Here is a 25,347-nt window from a genome sequence, read left to right as displayed (position 1 = left end):
AACGAACGTGAAAACGCCGCCGGAGAATAAACGCGCAAAAGAAATAATAAAAAAAATACACCAAAGAAATGAAGTAAAACGAAAAAGAAGAAAAGACACACGAAAAGGCGACGCAACAGCGGATAAAGCTGGAAGAAGACGAAGCGTGGGCGACTCGACCAAAGGACGGTCTCATTTCTCGCCCAAGATGTTCCGCCGTTTGCAAAGGCCATTGTGCGGACGCGCGCCCCGCTTTCCATGCTCGTGCTGCCATCTCGCTTCTCCTCTTCCGCGACATCCGCATCATTTTCCGCTCCTTGTCCCCACCACGCGTATTCACCGCTGGAGGCACGCGAGCGTTGCTTCGCCCTCTCACACGCTTCTCGGTTCATTCGAAAGCGTTCGCCTGCTCCGACATGCACAACCGCGGGTCCACGAGGCTCGCCCACCAAAGAAAAGTAGCCAACGAAGAGCGGGGACGGCTAACGGGGAGCAAGAAAAAAAAAAAAAAAAAAAAAAAAAAAAGAGAGAGAGAGAGAGAGAGAGAGAGAGAGAGAGAGAGAGAGAGAGACGCGACCAGCGGGGCGGCAACTCCAAGCGCAGCACGACACGCCGCCGCGTTCAACCTCCTCTAAAAGGCTCCAGCTGCGCAAGCTACGAAAGAAAAGAACAGGCACCACGCGGCCGCTGCGTCTGCTATTCTGGTTGGCAACAGAGCGTCCCGGACGGCGGCGGCAGCGCGCGCTACGCAAGCACGTATTCCCGCAACCAAATGACGCAATGAACGTCGTCGGGACGACCTTTCTTCTGCTTCCTCCACTCAGTCCCGTGCTCCCTATACGCGTGCTATCTCCTTTCCCCCGTCCGCTTCACTCTCGGCTTCCTTTCCGCCCATTCCTTCAGCTTTCTCCTGCGCACGCCGGAAGAATAAGGCCGTACAACGGAAGCAGAGGAGCACGCGCGACTGCCCGGCTTGGTTTCTTTCCTGCCGTTATTTTTCACTCCCTCTTTTTATGTCGTGGCTCATCCGCTAGGCTCTTCGCCGATACACCTATAGATGTATGTACACGGCGCATACGCTGGCCGAACACAAATTGTTTCCTCACTCCCTCTGCCCCTCGCACACGCCCGCTCGGAATCTATGTACGCGCCCGCTGACCGGCATAGAGCTGGCGCCGAGGCAGCTTTATGGCATGTTGCTGCGTCCTTTACGGCGCTATTACGCGCTTCGCCCGCGAGGTAGCGCCCGCCGCTTAGGAGTGCCGGGATGAATTTTTAAAGGCCGATATCTCGCCTCGTCCACCCCTCCCCACCCGCTGGTTCCCTGAATATATAGACGTCTACTATATATAGGCGCTGCTCCCTTCTCCGCGAGCAGCTCGCCAATACAGATATGCGCCACGTATATGCAGCGTTATGTCATGAAAGATATTCGAACACACACGCACGTGTGCTTTTCCAGGGCTCGCAAGGTACGCAGGCCAGCCATTGCAAACGCTTTACAACAAACAGAATAAAGGGTGAGGGAATGGGGAAGAGGAAAAAAAAAGGAAAGAAACCGAGAAAGACCCAGAACCGGAAGAGGTGAATATGCGGCCGAAATTCTACGACAGGCTTTGCGATCGGCTCCTCGAGCGTTCCTCAAGAAGTGCAACGGTGAACTAAAAAAATGAGAGAGAAAAATAAAGAGATAGAGAGAGAGAGATGGCCGGATGCACGGTGCGAGATTCGAGCCGCCGGGGCTCGTTCAGACTGGCGATTCGCGCATCGATGTGCGCGTGCTTGCTAACGCTGCAACTTTTGCGTAGCTCACCGGATGCAGGTTCGCGCGTTTTCCAAATCGAGTAAGCGCGGCCATAAAGGCGGCGGTGATGTGCACTTGAAATAATGCTTGGCACCGAGTCCTTCCTCGTCCCGTCTGCCAAACATTTACACGAAAGGGGTGATGCTTTTTTTGCCGAACTCACCGGATATCAAGTATACCAACCGGCTTGAATGATTCTGAGGGAGTTCCTTTTTTCGCGCTGGTCGCGAAAAGTTTTCAAAACCTTCGCTGCCCTTTAAAAGCTACGGCTCTTACGTCCGGAGGTCTCGCGTAGAACAGTCTTCTATCGATTGGCCTTGTCTCGCGACACGCTCAGTGCCTCGCTTACCAAAATGCCGACAAGTTCAATAAGGAGAAAAGCGCAAGAGGACGACCACGCGATGGTTATCAATAACTTTGAGGCAGGTCGATCAGCTTAAGCGAGGTGAGCAAGGGATACCAATAAGTGTTTTATATCGGCTCACAGTGTCGTACTGCGCGATCAAACGCCCCACCCACCGTGGTGGCATATAGGCTGTAGTGTTGCGCTGCTAAGCCCGAGGGCGCGGGATCAAATCCCAGCCGCGGCGGCCGAATTTAGATTGGGGCGAAAAGCAAACCCCAGGTGCATGGTCAAAATTAGTCCGGAGTCCACCACTACGGCGTGGCTTATAATCATATCGTGGCTTTGGCACGCAAAATCCAATATTTTTTAATCTGACAACCCCCACCTTCGTCGATCCCCCAACCAAACAACACAAAGAAACTCCATATAGCTAAAGAAAAAACATGCGATTGCCCTGCAACCTTTCACAAGATAAAGCTAGATATTGGGTATCTTCTCAGCAAAGAAAATATCCAGGCATGCGGATATATTTATGACACCCACATTGGGGAATCACACCAGAGCTCACCGGGGAGCTCTGGGCGTCCCACACGTTGACAGTTCACTCACAGCGGGACAAACCCAACAGACTCCGTCTGAACGAGAAACCGTTGGCCGGAAAGACGCCAAGGGCGGTATGCAAAGGACCCATTACCGGATCCGCGAAGCAGCGGAGCGCTTATTATACGTATATACATCAATCGGAAGAGACCGCACGTTCGCACGAGTCCGTCGCCGCAGCAGCGGAAGATGCGGCGGCCGACGGGCCCGGGTTCGCATCGCTTTTATCCGCGCGTCGCCCCACGCGCGCCGCGACTATAGCTGCCATTATGCGACGACCAGACGTCGCGGGCCGTAATCCGATTACGCCACGCACGGGGCTTCCGACGACGTTGGGCCCTATGCACGCGCGGGCGCGTGTGTGCGTATGCCATGGCGTGTACATACTTCCAGCCGGCGCTGCATGCCGGCGCATTACAGCCCCAGCCAGACAGGCCGAGACAGGGCCGACAGCTCCTTTGACGCGTGCCCCGTTCATGCTCCAGATGCAGGCGTGAATACAGAGAAGCTTTGCCCGTGTGCACGGATTGTCCGCTGCTGCGGTTGCTGCGGAGAGCCCTCTGATCGGCCTATATTTTCTTTTTCGTCCCAGTGGATCGTTTACCCGTCTCCCCTTTGCTCAATAGGGGGACCCCCAAAGCGCCTAGCTCTCCATTCGGGGCTCATAGGAGCTTTCTTTATACGCACGGGTTGCTCTTCTGCGGTTCTCCGCACTATACCCGGAAGAAATGCCGAGGAAAATTGGATTTCCTTAACCCGAGAAGGCTGAAAGGAGTGACAAATAGGCACGCGCGACAAACTGAAGAGGGTTGCAAGTGTTTGCCGCGCCGCCTTGCTCGAACTGTCGGGAGAGGTCGCATGCAAGCGGCTGAGACGCGCTTCACGCTGGGAACTGCCTACTAATGTTAACGCCGCTTCCGATTGCGACAGTCATCTGCCAAGTGCGCCTATAAGCACGACACGACGTGGTGAGGAAGCTCTGGTAACAAGGCTTGGTAATCCATTCAGCATCGTAACTGCGATGGAGTGTAGCAAAATAAGCAACGACGCAGCCAAGTGGCCTTCCTGTAGAAAAACGTCTCTATTCCACGCTTGGCAATCGCGACTAAATCACCTGACGAATCCACCGTCCCAATGCGTAGCAACGACAAGACTCGAAAACGAGAAAACTTGAGCTTGCAAAAAAAAAAAAAAAAAAAAAACAATCAAGGCGCACCAAGCAAGGTGTTTTGCGCGGGGCAGTTGTGCGTAGACACCGCCGTGGGCGTTCTCCTCGAATACTCAAAGCCAGGCAACATAAAGGGGACACGAATAAATGCGTCGTTTACAAAGGAAGCCGCAGAGATGCGACAAGTTCGCGCATAACGACAAGCTCGCGTATAACGTCGTTAGTTTCCATGGGATTCGCTCACTCCCAAAACAATTTAGACACGACTGGGAGGTCACTGAACCCGTTGCTCAACCGCAACCCAGCACCTGACGTGCATCGCCGGCATTACGCGGATGCTTGCATGCTTTGCAAAACGAAAAGCGGGGCGATTTTCTCCTCGGATAAGCAAGTTATTTGTTTGCGGCTTTCCGTTCTCTCGACGGGAACATTTAAGCCGCATTCATTCAATGACCTCTTCGAAAAGAGAAAAGAGAGATAGCATGGTCTTCCCACTCCCTCACCCACAAAAAAAGAAACAAGAGAGAGTAACATATGTATTTATGGATGTTGCCTTCACGAGCATGTGAAGCGTGATCCACATGACCAGTCGTATGTGTGACGAAGTCATGATTTAAAGAAGAAAAAATATTCAGCGGAAAGATTGTTCAAAGGTTGAGCTTGAGATCGTCGAAAATTTTTAAAGAAAGCATACGTTAGACACCAATTTTTTATAGGTACAACACGTTCACGAAATGCTACCTCTCGTAAAACACGACAGGACCGCTCATGTGACGTATAACTGTGCGCGATATGTAAATCAGTTTGAAAGCATTCGTCAATTCACAATTTGAATTCATCAGCTCCAACCTAAACAAATATGTAAATACTACTAGGAGTCCTGTCCCACACTGCTTCAGGATGCCATGTTACAGGAGCACGATTCAGTCGACAGAAAACGAGCTCTTCCTGCCACGAAAAAAAAAAATGAAATAGAAAAAAAAAATTGCGAAGCAGAATGAACGCTCACCAACGCGACAAATTTGATAGCGGATAAGCGGTACAGTTCACGCTACAACAATAACGTTGTTTCTACGAGGGGTGGCCTGCAGTTTCCGCGACTATAAGCGCAGAACAGTCACCCGTGGTAATTAGCTTTAGGTATATAGGGGAGTTCAATAATAAAATCGGTCTGGCAATATTTCATCGCTGATGAGAACCAAACACGGAATCCGAGAGAGCAGCAAATGCATCAAGGGTCCCACGAATGTGATCGTTAAGGGCATTTCATTCTCGAACGGGCTTCCATAATTTCCCATTTGAAGAAAAAACAGCCGGGCTATTTAGGGAAACACAATGAACGCCTTCTGGGCAATCGTTTCGCCGGAAGCCGGCACGAAAATAGCTCGCGCGCTGTCTAGCTAGCTCATGTGATAAATGAATTGGCTGATCAGGTAAGAATTATGGACGATCACCGCAAAAGGCTTTCACGGCACGATACTCTAACATGGTCCTGATGACGCAGTGATTAGATAGCAGCGCTTGACGATCAAAAGTAATTGCTCAGAGAGTGGCAGTTGCACTTAGAGAACCCACTGACGGTCCCAGGAGCCGTCGATTTACTACAAACAATGCAAACGGCGCATAACCATATCGTGGAAACTGTTACTGGCTCTCTGAGTGGATCTGGAAGCAAAATTTTAACTCCATTCTATTCGCGTGCAATTTGTTACCTAGCTCAGAAGACTTCTAAACGAGGTCACATAGGTCACTGCATTTGCCGCACGGATAGTGCATAAGGCCTTTTACTGGATATCAGTAGAGCCCTTCTAATAGTTTGTTTCAATGACACTTAATAATAAAGTTTTAATAATAAAAAATATAAAGAATTGGATAAAGACATCTAATATCAGGTACGCATCGAGCACGCAACCGGGAAGCGAATTGACGTCAGGAATGGTTCACGAAGTGTCGCGTGCCTCGAATGGGCCAATTGTTTGGCTTTAGCGACACACCTGTACGATTAACTTGTGTGTCAGTCCACTCAGGTGACACGAACTTATATAGGCCTGGGAAATACATATCTGTACAAGATTGCACAAAGGGCACAAAGGAGTGTAGCGCAGTGATTAAAAGATACACACACAAACGCACTTAAATGCAAGCGCTACGCAAAGACGCAGAGTATTCATTCAGCTGTTCGTACAGCCCACATATTCATCAACGATTGTGGCGCGCTGTCACAAAAGACTCAATGCTTGGGGTATAGTGCTAGCGCGTTATCACGGGCTCCAGCTGCGCCAGTGTTTTCTTGTTGTCTTGTGTGCTGACCTTGACCTAGTATTAGTGTCGCCAATGTCGTAGGAAGCAACTACAGCGCATGTGAAAAAAATGCGACAGCTTTTGATGCTTTCCTAGAAAAAGAGAGGTTTTGCGTCATACCGAGACAAGAAAGTTGGCCGCTGCCCTTATCACGAAAGTATATAGCAAGGCAAAGGCAGCAAGCGCAATGCCAGGGGGAAGCGCTCCAAAGCAAGGAGAAGCCCCCCCCCCCCCCCCCCCCCCCCCCCCGAGTCCGGTACTCGGGATCTCGCTGAAGCGCAGACGAGTCGGGATGAAAAGAGGCCGCGTAGAAAGACATTACCGAGACAAAGAGGACAGTCGAAACAAGCTGACAACGTGCGAATGAATGCATCCACTGTAAACAGGCAGAGGAAGGCGCGTCGTGGCTCGGTTCCCGGCGTTGTGTGGCGTTGTCACATGGGGGAAAGGCCAGCACCGACGACCGGGAGATCAACGCACCGAGTCGCACCGAACGGTGGAGGAGGCGATCGGGAACGATACAGTGCCAAGAAGCGGAAAAGAAAAAAAGAAAATGCATGAACGCTAGGACTTTCGCCACGAGTAAAGAAATAAGGAAGACACGTCAGAAAACGCGCACTTAAGCGATCAACAGGAGCAAAAGAAGTGAAACGAACACGGGAAGGCGAAATGGAAAGCGAATGACCGCTCAAGAAAAAGAAAAATCGGGCTATGGGGGAGAGAAGAGGCGACTCGGTGTCGCCGGCGTCCGAGCGAAGATGACGACAACAAAAAGGGCAGCCGGGCAGCGTGCGACAAAAGAACAGAGGCCGATCGGCGGCAGAGGCGCGTTGGAAATTGAATTCTGTTACGTCCACAAGACTTACGACCCTCCTCAAAATTCCGCCCGTATATATATGGGGATGCATGCATAGCGAAGGGAGCGCGCGATGGCTGCTGCAGCTTTCTTTTTTTTTTTTCTTCTTCTTCCCCTGCAAGTGTGCTCGCGCCCCGAGCCCCACGGAGGAGCCTGCCTTTCGCGAGACGCACGCACACACACGAGAGCCGAGCCGCGGGAGCAAAAGAAGACACAACGTAGAGGTGGGAGGGGGCGAGGGGCCGCCGTGTCAATGGCAGATCAATCGAACGAAAGTGCCAACGCGTCGACAGAAATTGTTTTTTTACGAGTGCGCCACCGCCGTCGCCGCTCGGAAGCAGCTCGCGCCGCGGCGTCTGTCCGGTGGCACCACCCTCTCCTCCTTCCGGAGACCGCTGTGCCGGAGCCATCAGTCTCTCGAGAATGCGTCGCGCGAATTTGCGAAACAAGAGGACGAAGAGCGCCCCCCCCCCCCCCCCCCTCTCTTTCTCACGCGCACACATACACAGCTGAAAACCAAAAGCCGGCGCTATGGCGAAGAGCAACCCCCCCCCCCCCCCCCCCCCCCTTGCCGCCTGCCCCCCTGCCGGGAGAACGAAGCTTCCTGGAGCCAGGCCCCTCGCGTTGCCCACGCAGTATAGCAAAGTAAGCGAGGCCAACGCACAACAAATGTTCGACAGAGTGAGGCGAAAGGTCTCAGTGACACGGGCACCTTTTTGGAGCGCTAATGTTTGTTTGTTTGTTTGCATGTTTGTTTGGCCCCTGTCATCTTATTCTCCTTCACTGGCGTCCATGAATGCGTTTTCCCTATTCGCGCCCCTATACGTTTATCATTCTTTCACTTCGCCATTCGCGGCCGTCGTCTCGACCAGGGAACGCACGCGGCGCGCGAACGGAGACGTAACGCTTTTTTCTTTTTTTTTTTCCCGAGAACGTCGGCGTGTGCACTTTCTTTGCTGCCGCCGGTGGGAGAGCCGGCTGAGACAAAGTGCTTTTGTTTTGCCGCTTGGAAGAGAAAGGACACGTTTGCGAAAACAATGCATAGCCGAGCAGAATAAGTGCACACGCCGGGGGCTCGAATGCCGGCGCGCGCGCGGTCCGCCCAGCGGGGCTCGGGAGATGAGTCAAAGCCAGGAGTGATGAAAAGCGCGGCCGCGGGATGAAAGGATCGCCGGAGCGGGGGGAGCAGGCATGCTCCCAGATGCATCCGATGCCACGCGTCAGCAGTTGGCGTCACAAAGCCGCGGCGCCGAGGTCTGTCGCGTACACAACCCGGATATATACAAATGGGCGCTCGCGTCGCACCCGTGCCAAGGGTGCCAATTTGAGAGCGGCGTGCCTTCGCTCGCTGAGTCACTCCGCGGGGGAGGGAGGAAAACGTCAAAGAAGCACACCACCAGCGCGTTGCGTATTTCTGGCTCTCATTCATATTCCGAGTATACTTAAGCGGTGTTTCACCACTACACAGTCCGCCTAGGCACAGAAATGAAAAATAAGGGTCTTGATGACGATTGCGATCGCTAATGATATTTCCTTTGAATCGGGATGGCGACAAATAGCCACCTATGCAAGCGTGAGCTAATTAGGCTTTACAACACTGCGTCTCATCAACTCCGTGCAGTGCACTGAATGGCTGGGGTAATCAATCAGTAACGAGAGCCGATTGGCATTCCGTAAGGGAGGAGAAGTACACTGCAATCTATAGCATTCTGCATACTTCTATTGCTCTTCTTGTAAAGTTACCTATACGCCAGTGTGATGACCGCGTCCCCATCTCTTCCCCGCTTTTTTCCCCACCAAGGCTCATATCGTGTCCTACAGCGTATCTCCACCGCTGGCCGGTTAGCGGTCCCCACCAACTTTGAACCATGCACAAGATTTCGAGAAGGTGGACGTTTCCTCCGGTTCTCCTTGGATAGACATCTGGCTTTTCCACTGCAATGTGCTGAGTCGTCGCTGCATTAAAAAAAAAAAAGAAAAAATCTGCAGCAGACGCGCACTGTACCGTTCGACACGTGTCTGTCTCGTTCACAGCAGCGCCTCATTGCGAGAGACGTCCAAGCGTTTTCATATTCGTATACTATATATGATCGACGAGTACCGCACGCGCCACGATTGAATATGCGACATGAGATACGATAAGTCTAGCAACGTCACGAGCGGTGTCCTATACCGCTGTCTATACAGACCTGTAAATATTCAGGATGGTATACAGGATCGATGTATAACCGCAGAAATTTTGCAGTAGCGCCACTGCTCGCTCGTACGGTTCAAGCTCCATTGTGCGCAAAAATTATTGTTACAGGTCACTTCGGTTTGGCCGACACTCCGAGTCATTCTGGGTAAGATTAGCTGGCTGACTTCACATTTGTTTATGCGAACGGCGCAAGCTAAGACATGGTCGTTAAGGATCTCACTGATCCTGAAACTGACGCTGCTGCGCGCTAGGAACGCTGTAATTTGACTCCGTAGCGATACGTAGGATATCCCTGACAACAAATAAATACTACAAGAACTGAAATTTGGGTGAGTTTGTAAGAATTCATACTTGACATAAAGTGCAAAAAACGAGGACACAAGAAGGAAACCAAGCAGGACGAGCGCCTGTCCTGCCTGGTTTTCCTTCTTGTGTCCTCATTTTTCGCTCTTTAAGACAAGTAATAATAGATACTGGTTAAGCTGGACTGAAAGATTGCGCTTCCCAAAGTGTAAATAGGTAAGTCATGTAGGTGGAGGCACCCACCAGAAATTCCTGCACAGGATTCACGTGACAGGCTTTGGCAGTGTGTCGCCGAAGCTAGTCCGTTTAATAATAATACTACTACTACTACTACTACTACTACTACTACTACTACTACTACTACTACTACTACTACTACTACTACTAATAATAATAATAATAATAATAATAATAGGACTAACTTGCATTCGAAAACGAACATGCTAGAAACTTCTTGCACAATGATCTATCTTTCGGACAGTTCAGAAAAAAATAATACCCACAAACATACAAAGATATTGTGAAATTAGCGACGACATCTTGTAGACATAAGCACCTTAGTTGGGGCGGTAAATACAATACGATCATTTTTGGCCTTCGCTTCCTCTGCCATACTCAGCAAATCTCTATCGGGTTCTGGAACGGTCAAGGCAGATTTACAGTTTCTCCATACCTTGTGTCCCTGTATCGAGGCTATAACTTCTCCCAGTTTACTTCAAACGTGCTCTCCCTGGCTAAGCCTACATGGGCGTGACGACGTCCCGCCACGAGGTCCATATCGCGAAGCACGTGCCCAGCGCGGCCTCGACAACGGGCTCGTAAGCACGTCCGCTACACGGAGTTGCCTCTCCAACGATGCAAGTGAGCCGATAAGGAGGCAAAACAGGGGCGCAGCGCGAGCCTTATCTGCAGGCACACTTCAACGTTGCCCAGAGACCCAGAGAAAGCACGAGCTCCCTTTTCTCTGCATAATCATATCACGTCGACGCGGAGCCATCACACGCCCACGACTTGCCATTGGAAAAAACAGCGACGCAGCACGATCAGGCATGACCCGCCTTATCTCGAGGCATAACTCAAGGTCTCCCCTCCCCCCCCCCTCCCTTCCACACACACACACACACACACACACACACACACACACACACACACACACACACACACACACACACACACACACACACACACACACACACACACACACACACACACACACACACACACACCTCGTGAAAGTGCCGCGATCTGTCGCTTCCTTACAGCGCATGCATATCACGCGCTCCTCGGGAACCACGGAAGGGGACGACGAGGGACAGGCAGGAGCGCGCAATGATAGAGGCACGCCTTATCGAAATGGCGTTTTCTGAGACGCGCTTGCACGAGCCCATCAGAGCGCGAAAGGAAACCCGGTCAGGGAAAGATGCCAAGATTTCAAAAAAAAAAAAAAAAAAAAAAAGACGCGCCAGAGGGTTCCTGTATAGTTCACGGGGAAAAAAAAATATCCATAAGATTTCAGACAGGCCTAATTCCTTATGGGTGGAAGCCAGGGTCAGCATACGCAAATAAAGACTTACGTTAAACCTGTTTCGTAAGAGTATAGGTGTTAGCAAATCGTGATGCGCTGCACATCCCTTATAGCGAAGACGGCGAGCCAATGGCGCCAACTGCTCTCACGAACTAACATGTTTGTGAATCCGGCTCCAAGGCTCGCATGTGCAAAAAAAGCTTGTACTTAACAGGTACCAGACAATCGTGATGACGGACATATGTATAAGCGCAAGCCCAATGGTAAGCAGCTGCACGAACGAAACGTTTCGTCAATTCGCAAAGCTTTTTCTGTTTTGTCCGTCTTTCGTGCGAGTTTTTGTTCATAAGAGTTTTTTAACATTGGCTGCCGGCTGACTTCGCTAACAATATGTCCAACATTACGATTGGATTGGAGCTGTTCTTACGAACAGTTCTAGCTTAAGTACTTTTTCTGCGAATACGGGCCCTGATTTCGACGATGTTGCCGTAAAGCCGAAGCTATCGTCTCTCCCCCGCATCTCGCGCACACGCACACGTAATTCCCGTGCTTGCTGCACGATAAGAATCGTTTGTGGAGTTGCACGAGGCCGGTTGTAAGCACAAACGATTTGTTAAAGCGGGCGTCCACTGCAGCGCGCAGCCAGAAAAGTAAAACCAAGAAAAGTGACTGCACCGCCCATGGACAGAAGTGAGGTCGTATGTAGGCAACTGCCAGCAGCTCCTTAAGCGCACTCGCCACTTCGCGCTTACAGAGTGTACAATCAGTCGTCACATTCATTATAGTCAAACCACCGTAACATTGCGGTTTCGCGCGCGCATCATACCTACATAACCGATAACGGCTACTGTTAGCCTCTCCGCGTCTCCTCCTCATTAGATCTTCGTATGGATATATGTTCCCTGCCCGGCAACCAACCTCTTCACGATAAGCGAGGGAGGAAAATAACCTCAAGGGAACGTCGCGACGCTACAGGTCATCGTTTCATGCGCGTGACATACAGGCGCTGATTTCGCCCGAGGCTAAGTGAGCTGCATACTGCGTCCGCGAATTTCTTTTTTATTACTATATAGCTTTGAACGATGATTGCGCGAGTGCCAGCCTCAAAGCCCGCGTAATCGCAATGTCGGGGTCATCCGTATACTTTTTTTTCTTCTTTTTCTAGGCTGTGTAGCCGAGCGAGATACGACGCAAACAGAGTATCCACCGGCGGCGCTCATATCTTGGCGCTATATGACTATACATGTATATATGACCGGTCCGATAGCGCACGCTAACGTCGCATGACGCAGCTTTTAGGCTGAAATCGTATATAAGTAGCTGGTTGAGTCCGTATACGGTCAGGAAGCATTTAAGATGGCCAACCACCTCGTCCGAATTTCCTTTTTCATCAGCGTTGCACGCACGCACGCACACAAACAAACAAACAAACAAACAAACAAACAAACAAACAAACAAACAAACAAACAAACAAACAAACAAACAAACAAACAAACAAACAAACAAACAAACAAACAAACAAACAAACAAACTGGTAGCTGCGCTATGCGATACAGCGACACAGCGCGCCTTTTACCTCCTTTGCCGTTTACAATAAAGCCAGCCTTGCAGCGACTTCGCGCCCCGAAGGCCTCGCAGATGCTGTTACGGTATATATATATTTAACGTTTGTACGGGACTTCTAGAGATGTAGACGTTTGGATGCCAGGCGAGGGTATACCCCAATAAAAACTGTGCGACGCTCTATATATCTTTAGCGCACCGTCCCAGACGAGACGCAAGCACGCACAGTCAGAGCTTGCTTCGTTTCAATAATTAAAAAAACAAAACAAGAAACATCCTTGTTTCTGTTTGCAATATCTCAAAGCAGATATTTCCAAGTTTATGCGTGCACGAGGAAACCAGAACACGGATCTTAATTCGTTCTTCAATTCGGGTGCAGAATAGAGCGTGAGAATGAAATAGGGAAGTTAGGGACATTGACGCAAATAGCATCCCGTTGGCTACCCTACACAGGGGGAATGGAAGAGTGGAATAGGACGATGCGGGGACCAGTAATTAAAGGTTTAGCTGCCGCTTACAGACGCTATAAACATGCCCGCAGGCATAACGCGGTGGAGTACGGCGTAAGGCGGCCCTCGTTTAGCCTCGCTGATTACACCTCCCAGCTCTCCATCTAAAGCAGGGGAGGCGAGTTGTGATAAGAATACCTCCTTTTGACGTGCGGTTCCTAGAGCTTTGCGACAACGGCGAGGCAAAGGCAATTCAGATCTGGAGGTTCAACAGCCACATGAGTGGTCTCCCAACACTCTCAACGCGTTGTACAGCCAGCTCTACCTGTTCAGCGATACTAAAGTTGCTATTATTGGTATAGTATGGATTCCTCATGGATTATAAACACCTCCAGAATAAGATCTCGCGGAAGTGGCAATCTATATAAGGTTGCACAGAGTCCAAAGCGAAGATGAACGAAAGAGCAAAATGAATAGCGGCATTGATTGAGAAATACAACTATTTCGGGAGAAAAATGGATGTAAATGGAGAGAAACTCCGGCAAAGATTCGAAAGCATAATTTTGCTCGTGAGGTAAAGTGGCTAAAAGAAGTTGCTGCAATACCTTTAACACACAAAGCACGGCTAGCGATGTCGCAACACGTTTTAAACACGTTTCTTAACAGCGTCGACCCCGAAACTGTAAAACCAATAAGCCATGCGCTCAAAAGCCAAGCATGTTGGCACACGTGGCCATGTGCAAGGAGAATCAATGGCACAGGTGAGCTAATACATTCGTCGCAAAAGCTCCTATCGGCTGAGCACGTAATAACAACGTCCAGCTGTGAACCGTTGGTTCCGCCCGTTGCGTTGCAGCAGAGGCAGAAATCCTATTTCCTTTAATTGCTGACACTCCAAACCTCAGGTTCGATGCAGATTCCGCTGTTACGGGTATGCAAAGAGCGCAGGCGTATCTGTCGCACTCGTGTGCGGATCCATCGCGTCAATGCCTAAATAAACATTAAAAACGGCAAAAGTTGAAGAAATAAACGCAGGCTGCTGGCATGTCTCTCCCGCGGTGCATTCGAATCCGCACGAAATTCGCAGACATGGACGCTAAGCGGGGCCGTGTGCAGATCCACACGAGCGCGAGGACAATCAATCTGGCGCCGCGTCACACCACACGGACACCGAACGGGCAACAGTTATCTTGGCCCGTGTTCCGGGAATGTGCTCGGCCGTTCGCCGCGCTTCGTTCCGTCGGAAGGCCAACGCGGCAGCCATGGCCGCAGCACCGGCGCCGCCTCATTCGTGTCATGCACGCGAGCCACAGACACCAAGCGCAAGCAGCGGAAAAGCCGGCGAGGGTTGTCGCCGATCTGCGTGCACTATACGTACCGTTGCTGCGCCGGCACATCGTACTCCGGGAGGCGCGTGCATGTCGGCGATGCGTGTTGCTTGCTGCTGCCGCGGCTGCGAGAGCGAGTTTTTCGCGTTATCGCCACTCTGCCCGAGGGTGCGCGCAACTTTGTATTTGTATTTCCCTATCAGAGCGCCGGCGGCGGCCGGCGACTGCTGCCGATAGGGCAATGAAACGCGACGCGCAGCGGCGGCGGCGGGGACGGCAATTCCAGCCCCGGGAGGAGATAAGGGCGCGCCCTCCAACGCTCGTCTTGCATAAGGCAAATATATGCCAGAGGCACAACAGGCGATAGGCGCACGCGATATCCGGCCTCGCTGCTCGTGCTGCTCGCAGGCTTGCGCAAGCGCTTGGAGGCGCCGAAGTTGCCCGACGCCGCGCGACCAGTGGCGGCCCGACAGGCTTATCCGGTGGCGCTGATATGTAAAGCGGCACGCAAATGAGCGCGCGCAGGACGCCGACGAGAGACCTGAGTGGTCGGACTCGCGAGCGAGCTCGCGCAGCCGTAATGCATTCACGCGAAGAGGCAAGCGAACGCCATGCGGAGAAGAGCGGCTACAGGAAAAGAACCGTTGCGCAAAAGGGCAGGAGGCGTGATAAGCGCAGCGCGGACCTCGATTTGGTCGATAAGAGTGTCGCGCGACCACGGGAGCGGAGAGAATGTGCGAAATGGCAAGGGCACGTCAGCAGCAGAGGGCACGGCCCCTTTTCCCGACCCCTTACGTAGGTTGTGACGATGGTGGGCTAGTGGCAAAAAGTGACGGAAGGAAAACGACATTTAGCCATCCATTATTAAAGAAATACTAATACTCGCAAATTACGCCGAACCTTCTCATTTTCGACTGGCTTTGTAAGCCGCAAGTACATCTGTGCAAGACAGCAGCACAAAATGTTATCACTGAAAAAAAAAAACAAACACACACACACACATTCAGATGGCGATTTATCGGTAAATGCGAGAGGCACTACGTCGCACTTCTTTGAGGTCCCGGATCCATGATTTAAACCGCGTTAGCCTCAGGGCAAAGTGTCATTCAGGATCTCACTCGACACACGTCTTGCCTCTTTGAGGAGCGAAGTGCCACGGACGGTGTGGTCCGGAACAGGCCAACGTCAGTTGCAATACACGCTCTAGTAAGCTCTCCCATTCCCTCTCTACCTCTACCGAGCGACCGGCTTCCCACACTTCACAAACATACACAACTTTTTTTTTTTTTCCATTGACACTCCTAATGTAAAAGCACAATAAAAAGAACAATGCGGCAGCGTTGCAGTATTTCAACAGGCTTACGCAACTTCGCAGCGGTCACACGCTTGCAGAGGGATATTACCTATAGATTATCTTTGATAAGCGCCGTGTAGGTCGCTTAATGTTAATCGTAGGCATGACATACGTATACTGCGCGGAGATTTGTGTTATCTTCTCGTTCCAGGTGCACGTTAAAGACCTCCAGATGGTCAAGACCATTCTTCAGCCCTTCATGACGGCGTCCCTTAAAGCTCACTCTGCAGCCTCGGAAACTCGAATCGCAGTTATTTTCATTACAGAATTCGTACCCCTTTCTCCAAAGCGAAAGAAGCGAGGGCGTTTCCACTTGCTCACTCAACAAAATTCCCTCGCAGTTTTGATCAACCTAAACTGTCGAGCTCTGCGCACAAGCTCTACATATTTTCTTGGAAGCTTTAGCGGGCCGGTTTATACGATTTTAGATATACAAGTGAATAAACACCACATTGTTATCATTACTATTACTATTCGACCGCAACAGCGAGCAAACGCGGCACGCCGTGCCGTACAGCAATGCTATGGGCCGTGAGTGGCGCTGGCTAACACTCCTACGGCTAAATCTAGTATACACATACACAAACATCCAAGGAAGCGGGACGGGAGCACGGCCGCCGGGATAGCTCAATGGTATAATAGAGTGCCTAGTACAGAGCATAGCATGCACGTCGTAATGCGGAAGATGCTGGGTTCGGCTCCCACCAGTCGCAAGCTGTCTCTTCGTCGACTTTCATTTCCCTTTTCCTTACAATTTCTACGTTTCAATTTTAAGAAAAGGAGACAGCTAATTTCGCACTGGTTTCATTCTCTGTTGGAGCTTATGCAATTGAAAAAAAAAAAAAAAAAAAGAAAGAGAAGAAAACAGCACCCAGTTCTGCTTATTCTTCTCGCTCGTGCCGTACAGAGCAGCCCAGTTGTCGCATCCACTTCGCGTTCGAGACGGCTTCAGAGAGCAAGAGCGGCCGCCGCGGCTCGCCTTATCGCAATAGGCATATAAGTGGGACCCAGTTCTCGGTTGCTACACGTTCCGGGAAACAAAGAAGGGTGGAGGTGCGGGGGCCGGTGGCTCTACACAGACAAAAGGGGGGGGGGGGGGGGAGACGACGTCGAGACGGAAATGGCGCGCAAGAGTCGAGATATATACTATATACGCGCGTATAACGCCCATTCGAAATTCCTCGCCGCGCGCCGAGAAAGAGCAGGATACGCTGCAGAGCGCGCTCGTGTGACAGATCCAATCGAGCCGCGGTTCTATACTAACGCCGCGGAAAGCCGCAGCTCGCCGAATCGCGGGTGCGTGCAAACGGCCCTCCATACACACACCCCTTCCCCCCCCCCCCCCCCCCCCCGCCTCTTCACATACGGCCACCTCGAAGGCGATTTCGCAGAGCCATTCGCGCGCGCATTACACAGTCCCGATTCCAACACCTCGCGGGCTTCGACGGGCAATAAACGTACACGCGCGCATCTCGCACGTTATAAGTGTGTAGTACGTGTGTACACATACCGGGCGCGTCTGCGCAGACACGTACGTACACACTCCGCCGACTGCTCGCAGAAGAACCTGGCGAAGTGTGACGAAGATTTCTCTTTTGCCCGCGTTCCTCCTGCTCGGCCTGCTCGCCGATTTCGTTTATTTCTTCTTTTTCTCTTTCGCGCTTGTTTTCTTCTCACTGCGAGAAAACGAGATGCCAAACACGGCACAGAACGACGGCTTCGGCGTTCTCACAGGCTGGTCAGTGAAAAGCAGCAGAGCAAATCGGCGGCTCCTTCCCAATATGAGCGAACGACGCGGGGAATCCGGCACGCAGCCAGACAGGGCAGCCAAACGCGCTGCCTTATATCCCGCACCTTGCGGCCAGAAAACGCTGCTGGACAAGCGAGCATTGACTGCCTGCCAGCGACGTACAGCAGCGCCGGCAGAAGCCCCGCATTTATACGCATCTACAAGCCTTTTCTTTTTCTTTTTTTCCCCCTTCCCTCGTGCCTTTCACGCTGGAACAGTGCACAGCACATGCTGGGCGGTGGCAGCAGAATACGCGCTTTGATGACCGCGCAGGTCATTCTGGGCGGGAAGTGGAGGGCAGAAAGCTCGAGGCGTTATAGGGACGCCAATGCACACACGTATACAAACACACAAATGCAGCGGCAAAATAGCTGCCGAACACGGGCAGACTCAAGGAGGAGGAGAAGGAGAGAACGTGTGAGCGCGAGTGGATGCGCGACGTCCCTCGAAAACCCACTATGCCAACGTGCCCTTTTTCGAGAGATCGCCCACCGGCCGCGCTCCATCATAAAACCGCAGCACGGCACCCGTCGTCCCAGCTTGAAAGAGCAAAGAGGAATAGGAAGAATAATAAGCGAGGGATGCAAAAAAGCAAAGGAATACGAGATGCAGAGCGGCGTTGGGGGGCGGCGCGGCTTACGCAGAAACCGCCTGAAAGTCCGCGGGAGCGCTCGGCCGTCACGAAGGGAGAAAAAGAGACGCTTTTCTGGCTCGATCATCGCGGCCGCCGCATAAAGAAAATCGTCAAGTGGACGTTAGAGAGAGAGAGAGACCTTAGAAAAACGGCCCGTTGGACACGGACGAAAAGAAGTCGCGTACGCTAAGGAAAAAAGAATGAAGTACAGGCAGAAGCAGCCAACGCGGGAAAGCCAGAGAAGGAGAAGGGAGCGCAGGAGCGGACGAGTCGGGAATATAAGCAGCGCGGGACAAAACGCAGCAAAACTTCAATAAAGTCCCCGGCAGAGTCGAGAACGGCGCGTGCGACGTTCGACTATTCCCGAGCTCCTGTCTCCGCGAGGCGATTCGCCCGGCCACTGCAGGAAGAAGAAGACATGCATGGAGGGAGGCCAATGCAGCTGTATAACGGGGCCTTCCCACCCCCTACCTCCCATCCACTTCATCCGCTATATGCCGGCCTCGTCGTCCACGGCGATGGAGACTATACTGACTCGCACGCCTTCCGCCAGAGATGGGCGCAACCAGCCGGAATGTCCGGCCGTCAAAAACTTGCCCTCCTTTCCCTCACCTCCCCTCTCGTCGCCGCTTTCGCACTGCGAACACCATTTGGCATAATTTTTCTTTGTTTTCTCAAAACTTTCTCCCTTTGCTTATTTTTTAACACGAAAGTGTTTTATGCCGGGGTCCACCAAGACTTCACTGACGTATTTCCGTCACGGAAATACGTCATAGAACATAATACAAAGAAAGAAACCAGAAGAAAAAGTTCCACAAACATGCAAAATTTGGAAATCGAACCCACGACCTCTCGGTCCGCGACGACAGATCGCCGAGCGTTTAACCCATTGCGCCACAAACGCATTTGCAGAGAGCTACACAGACGCGCCTTATATATCTAACACTCCTCCGTGTACCCGCGCTCTTGCTCGGGGCGGCGCCGCCGCCTACGAGCAGAAAAGAGAAGTACTGCATTAGACAGTTTTAGCAGAGCGTTCACGGCCCGCTCCGCTCAGACCGTCGTGTCCTAACGATTCGCGCAGAGCCGCTCAGCGGAACGCAAGCGGGAACGCTAATGCGCGTGCGCACAACGCTTATATCGGCAGCGGAACGAAGAACGCTGCCCACGGTCCGCTACGAAGCTATTTGAGCGGAGCGTTAGGCTGCGTCTACTGGTTGATTTGTCGTTTTACAGCCACGCTGAGCGCGCGTGGCTGGCGTCTCTGGGAGACGCGCTTGTCAAACAAGCCAAATCAACGCTGTTCCTGCAGCCAACGGTGTGCGTGAAATGTTAGCGGAGCGGAGCGTAAGCAACGCTCTGCTAAAACTGTCTATTATGACACTAACGCGCACCGACAGTGAACGCTTCGGTGGTCTCAGCACTACGACGCCTCGATGCCAGCATTCGAAGGGACGCTGGCATCAAGAAGCACTACCAACGCCACCTAGGTGGCGTTCACCGTACTCAGCACAGCGGAGCGTGGCCTCCGCAATTAGCTCTGAAAATGTTTGTGAAGTTGATCGCGGAGGCTGCAATTACGACGCGCTGTACGCGCTGATTTGACTCGGTGACGATTCAGTTACGTGCTTTGTCTTGCGCGTTGTATTAGTGTGTCAGTTACGTGCTTCGTCTTTCGCGTTGTGCTAGCGTGTGCAGCGTAGTGCAGCTTCCATATGCACGACGGTTGCTCATGGTCATCGACGTTGGTAGTCGTGATGGAGGAGACGTGCCACCAGGCGTCAGCGTGGGTGCATCAACGCCTAAGGGCGCTTTAGCCACAAAACACCAATAGACATTATATATCAATGTGCAATAAACATTACACTACTTCTGTGAAGACACGTTTCACTTTCGTGTTCTATACCGATTCCTATTCTTCCAATTCTTGCCAGAAAATCCCAACAGCACCCCCCTTTTCCTGCAATCCCTCCGCTATTCCTAGACCGAGGTCGGAGAGGCGAAGCGGTGGAAGCAGAAGAGGCAAGCCGCAGTTCCGGATCCCTCCTTCCTCCTATTCCTCGTCATCCTTCGCATATGAACGCGAAGGAATTCCGAGACGCAGGAATATAAAAGCGGCCGCGCTGGGCACCGCGAGAGACTCGCATCGCAGTCAGCGCGCAACGTCCATATGAAATGGCCAGGCCGGCGTCGCGTCGGTGCCGCCCGCCGAACGGTCAGCCGTATAGGGATCGCTATGCAATAGCCGGGCTCCCGCGCGATGACAAGCCGACGACCAAAAAGAAAAATAGAAAGAAAAGAAGCAAGCGGGCAAAGGCTGTCCCAGCTCGGACGGTTGTGCTTGCTTTGCCTTGTTTGTTCTTGGCTGCGGAAACCCTGCCCGGAGGCGTGGGAAGAAAATTGCGGGCGACGCCGCTGGTGGTTTAATAATCCGGTATGTCTCAACATTATGGACCAATCCTGCCTCGTGCGCACGGAGCGCAAGTTCATGCCCGAGAGTGATGAGGTTACCGCCGCCGGAAATTTACTCCTGTATGACACCCTGCAGCACATTTTGTGTTGACGACTTATGAAAGACGTTTTTTAACAGCGAAGCTGTTTAAGCCAGCCGTAATTTGTGGTTCGTATCAAGAAACTATCATCAGCAGCAATGAAGAAATAAATAAAAGAAAATAAACTTTCTTGACGAGGTGGGATTGGAACCCGCGTACCCACGCTCCCAAGGCGAGCGTCGTAACCACTAGGCTATACAGCCACTTTTTTTCTTCTTTTTTTTAAGGCTATACAGCCACGCTTGCTGAACGTGCATTTATGCGAACCATATGATTGCGTTCGAACGTCGTCGTCTTCGTCCACAGATGGCGCGTTCGCACGCGCTCGTGCCAATGCTCTGCGAGGTGAAGAAGAGGTTTTGCGCGCTATGCTCGGGAGAGAGATAAAGAAAATGAGAGCGAGGAGAGAGAGAGACGCATTCACGGAGCGGGTCTGCTGGAACCCGTTGTCGGCATTGCAACGCGGTGGAACGCGGTGTCGTGTTTTGCAAAGCTGCGCTACGCAACGCGCAGTGGCGGCCGTAAGTCCTGGACCACACGCGCGAAAAGACAATACATCACCATGAGTACTAGATGAAAAGTACGCGCGCACTTTCGGAGCCGCAACGTTGGTCCACCACATCATAAGATTATTCACAGCACACGCCTCATCTTCACGTGATTCTTCTTCTCCCTGTTGCTTTCGCGCGCCATGTTATTGCCCTTGACAAGAAAGTAAACGCGTATAATAGAACAGAACTTCACAACATCGTTTGTGAGCTCTTTCTTGTGCCGCTTACAGCCGATCAAATTCGAGGGATTCAGCTGCAGAAAGGATGCAAAGTCGGCGATACACTGTTCCTTCGTAACTCATTTAAACTGAAGCACAGCTTGAAGGCGTCTTCGAGCGATGCTACCAGTTTTTTTAGTGCTTCAGAAGGGAGCAACAGCCCTGACCTAGTCATTCTGTTGAATTTAGCAACATCCTGAGCAATCGGAGCACTTGGTTCTTTGCAGGAACTTCCTTGCTACATAGCCTGCTATATAGAATATCAGCCTAGAATCACTTTTCTTTTCCCTGTAGCAGCGCAGCGGTGCTCGATGTCGCAAGCGCTGAGCACCTCATGTGCGGCTTGAAAATTTCCAACGTCGAGGAGCTCATGGACGTACGCTTTTCGGTATACCGCTTGCTCATTAACGTCGCCGATACAATCTAGCCACCGTACCGATACTGAGCAAGCTACTGAGCAGCTCGGGGTGAACATTTCCGCCGTCAGACAGTGGAACAATTCCGCTGTCTTTGTCACAAATTTAGAGCCCGACTTGCCGTTCGGAGCGAAGCAGTAGGTCTCCTTGGTGGTCTTGATTGGTGGAGCAACACCGCCGCTAATCTCGCCGGTCATTTTTCCGACCTAGGAACTTACAAACATACGAGAGATGCGGAGCTCTTCACCTTTGAAACTGACACGAACAGACGACATACAACTATTGCCAATACGAGCTTTAATTTTTTTTGCTCGCCGCCCGTCCGCCAGCCCCCTGTAGCAGACGACGCGCGCTGCGGAACCGTTCTACTGACCGCAGCGCCAATTTTGCGTCATGACGCGGAGAAGCGGTGAACTACGCTGCAGAGGCGCCGGTCGGCACACCTACCCCTCTAGCCACCGTAGTGTCGGTGTTGCAAGCTGCGCTACGCAACGCGCAGTGACGGCCGTAAGTCCGAGACGCGCGAAAAGACTATCATCACCATGAGTAATAAGATGAAAAGTACGCGCGCACTTTCGGAAAATGCTGGGCTACGATCGCCCAGCTTTGCTGTTTCAAGTCTTGCGCGGCCGAGTGCAAGGTTAAGCGTTTTTTTTTTAATTGCTTAACAAAGACAGTTCGTACGATGTTTCGGGCAATTTTCGAGGTGTTTTGTGGTAAGTACCATCGTCTTCATCATCATCAACAACAACAACTTCCTCAGCAGCATCCAGTAAACTTTGCCCACCCACGAAATCCCTTTCACAACATATACATATGTCTGTAACTGTCCATATCCATTGTTCTGAATATATATGTTTGACGAAATAGGAACTTGAATAACACATAATTCAGTTGCGGGTACGCGACATGGGAGCCGTCATGTCTTTAGCGTTGTAAACGTCATCGCGATCGTCGTCGGGCCGCTGTTTCGATTAGCATTCAACGTTTTCCTCTTAGCGGTCGCCCCACTACATTATTATTATTATTATTATTATTATTATTATTATTATTATTATTATTATTATTACAGCCTTGCAACCTTATTAGGGAAGTGAGTGAGTGAGTGAGTGAAATAACTTTATTTAGGTCCAGAGAAGACGCAGGGGAGACCCCGTGTCACCCGGCTAGTCCCACGTTGAGACTGCCACGAAATTTTAGTTGTCGCGGTCCGACATTTCCGACGCGTAGGGAAAAGTAATTAAGGCCTGCTTTTCGCTATAGCACTACTACGTGTCACGACGCATGTCCACATTGCTCGACGAAAGTACCTCGTGAATCTTCAGTTTAAACTGCCGATACGAAGCCTTCGTCGCTGTAAGATTACGCGAGTCCAGTAAGTGCGTCTCCCCTCCCCCTTTATTTAGGCTGGTAAGACCACAGACTACAAGCGGCAGAGTTCATTCTTCCCACCTGGTTTAACACTTCAACCCGAGCCGATCAGGTCTGCACAAATACGTAAACATGCTGCGGCGATAGCGAACAGCTCTAACGACACGATGCACGTGACATTATGACATATGGTAAGGAGAGATAAAAAAAAAAGCACTTCCGGACAGAGAGGGAGAGAATAAATAACTCCATCTTGCAGCCCACACATGAATTCAAGCAGATATGCATATATAAATTAGCGTACCCGTGACACGTACCCCCATCTCGGGCCGCTGATATACAGCGGCTGCGAGGACGCACGGAATTCAAATATATCGCCACCCGTCCCTCCAGATGCAATCGCTCAGACAGAGCTTCTCGCGGCCCCCGACGTCAGTGTGTAGGTTCCTTCCTTCCTTCTCGCTTCGTGAGGCCACCACTACCACGCTATCGGCGTTCACTTTCGCTCTGCGACTGCGCAACGTTTTGATCTTGCTTTTCGCTGTACATTTTATCTCGGCTCGACGCAAAACATATGTCGGCTTGCGTATATACGGGTCTTGACGGCAGAAATATGGCCGCAATTTATACGGAAACAAACGCAAACGCGGCGAAGGAAGCGACGGGAAAGTGGCTGAAGTTCTCGTATAGGAAACATTAATCCGATATAGAGATTTATACAGCCCCGGGCCACCAGAGGAAACAAAAAAATAAGTACACGTGTGAGGAGAGGCAAAGGTGAATATATATATATATATATATATATATATATATATATATATATATATATATATATACATGCGCCACTGCGTTAGAGATATATTTCGAGCGATGTCGATGCCGCAGTGCTGACGCACGCCTTATATGTTGCTTGCGCAAATCCGATGTAAGAGCGAATTCCGTATCGCGCATCTGGCGTCGTGCAGACGGTTCGCACGTGCTTGCGTGTGCCTTGGGGGCCACCGGTGCTCCAGGAAGTGCGAACATGTGTTGAAAACAACAACAACAACGACAACAACGACGACCACGATAACAACAACAATAATTTAAAAAAAGAAAACAGGAGGCGTAACACACTGGAGGGCCTTACCAAAGCACCGCCGATGAGCCACATACGTAGGCGTGCTAACGTTAAAATGCGAAAAATGACACCGTAGATGTCAGGAAGAAGATCGGTACGCTGAAAAGCCCCGTTGGCATCGTGTGGCTCGTACCAGTTCGCTCTCTGGCTGCGCCTTACCTGCTGGTGCTGCGTTTGTCGCCGCTGCTCTACGCGTCCCGAATAAACCCCCTTAACATGGCAAAAAAATAAAAAATAAAATTTGGTGAGAAATGTTAAAAATTGGTTTATTTCGCAAGACATACGTTGACTGCTTCTTTAAAAAAATAAAAATCGCTGACTTTTATCTGGCCGGGGCGCCGTGAAAATGCACACTGCTTTCTTGCAGATAGAATGCTCAGCATCACAGAAATGTGAAATGTTCATAAAGCTTAATTATAATACATTCATGTATCGCCAGCCAAAATTTCGGCTTCCGTTTGCACCATTTCCTTTAATTGTATCGCCGCTGTCGGTAGGTCCGAATGATCGAGCGGGTACGAAAAATCAGGCTCTGAAAAATCTGTAGCGCGATCCACCTGCCCTAACAGTTGGCAGACCTTTCCTCTACTCAAGTTTGTAGTGGGTGCACGTTAAAGAACACCAGGTGGTCAAAATTAATCCGGAGTCCATCGCTACGGCGTGCCTTATAATCAAATCGTGGTTTTAGCGCGTAAAAACGCCAGAACTCGTTTTTTTTAAATACTCGGGTCTCTAAACGCTCACGCCTTTCAAGAGTTGACAGCCTGTAACCAGCCTTCAGCCAGTTGTGACGATGTTGTTGTTTTTTTTTTTTTTTTTTTTTTTTTTTTTGCTTTCGCTCATACTGAACACTATTACACACGCGAACTGAAGCGCAAAACGAAAAAATGCCGCTTTTTTGGGCTGCGACGTGCGAAGAGCAC

At 51.0% G+C, this 25,347-nt stretch overlaps 1 protein-coding gene across 6 annotated transcripts in view; it reads right to left on the bottom strand.

The window, feature by feature from the left end:
• LOC119456153 (POU domain protein 2) overlaps window positions 1-25,347 on the bottom strand; it is a 649,805-nt gene that overhangs the window by 20,759 nt on the left and 603,699 nt on the right. The window contains exon 1 of one of the 6 annotated variants that reach the window (XM_049669569.1): window positions 14,470-14,614. The exons of the other annotated variants lie outside the window; for them this stretch is intronic. Coding sequence (XP_049525526.1) covers window positions 14,470-14,488 — 19 coding nt within the window. The 5' untranslated portion in view covers window positions 14,489-14,614. Of the gene's footprint in view, window positions 1-14,469; window positions 14,615-25,347 lie in introns of those variants that run through there. 6 annotated transcript variants of the gene reach the window in all.

This window comes from Dermacentor silvarum, chromosome 6 (assembly GCF_013339745.2).
Source record: "Dermacentor silvarum isolate Dsil-2018 chromosome 6, BIME_Dsil_1.4, whole genome shotgun sequence".
Taxonomy (NCBI): Eukaryota; Metazoa; Arthropoda; class Arachnida; order Ixodida; family Ixodidae; genus Dermacentor; species Dermacentor silvarum.
This window is presented reverse-complemented; position numbering and strand designations above follow the sequence as displayed.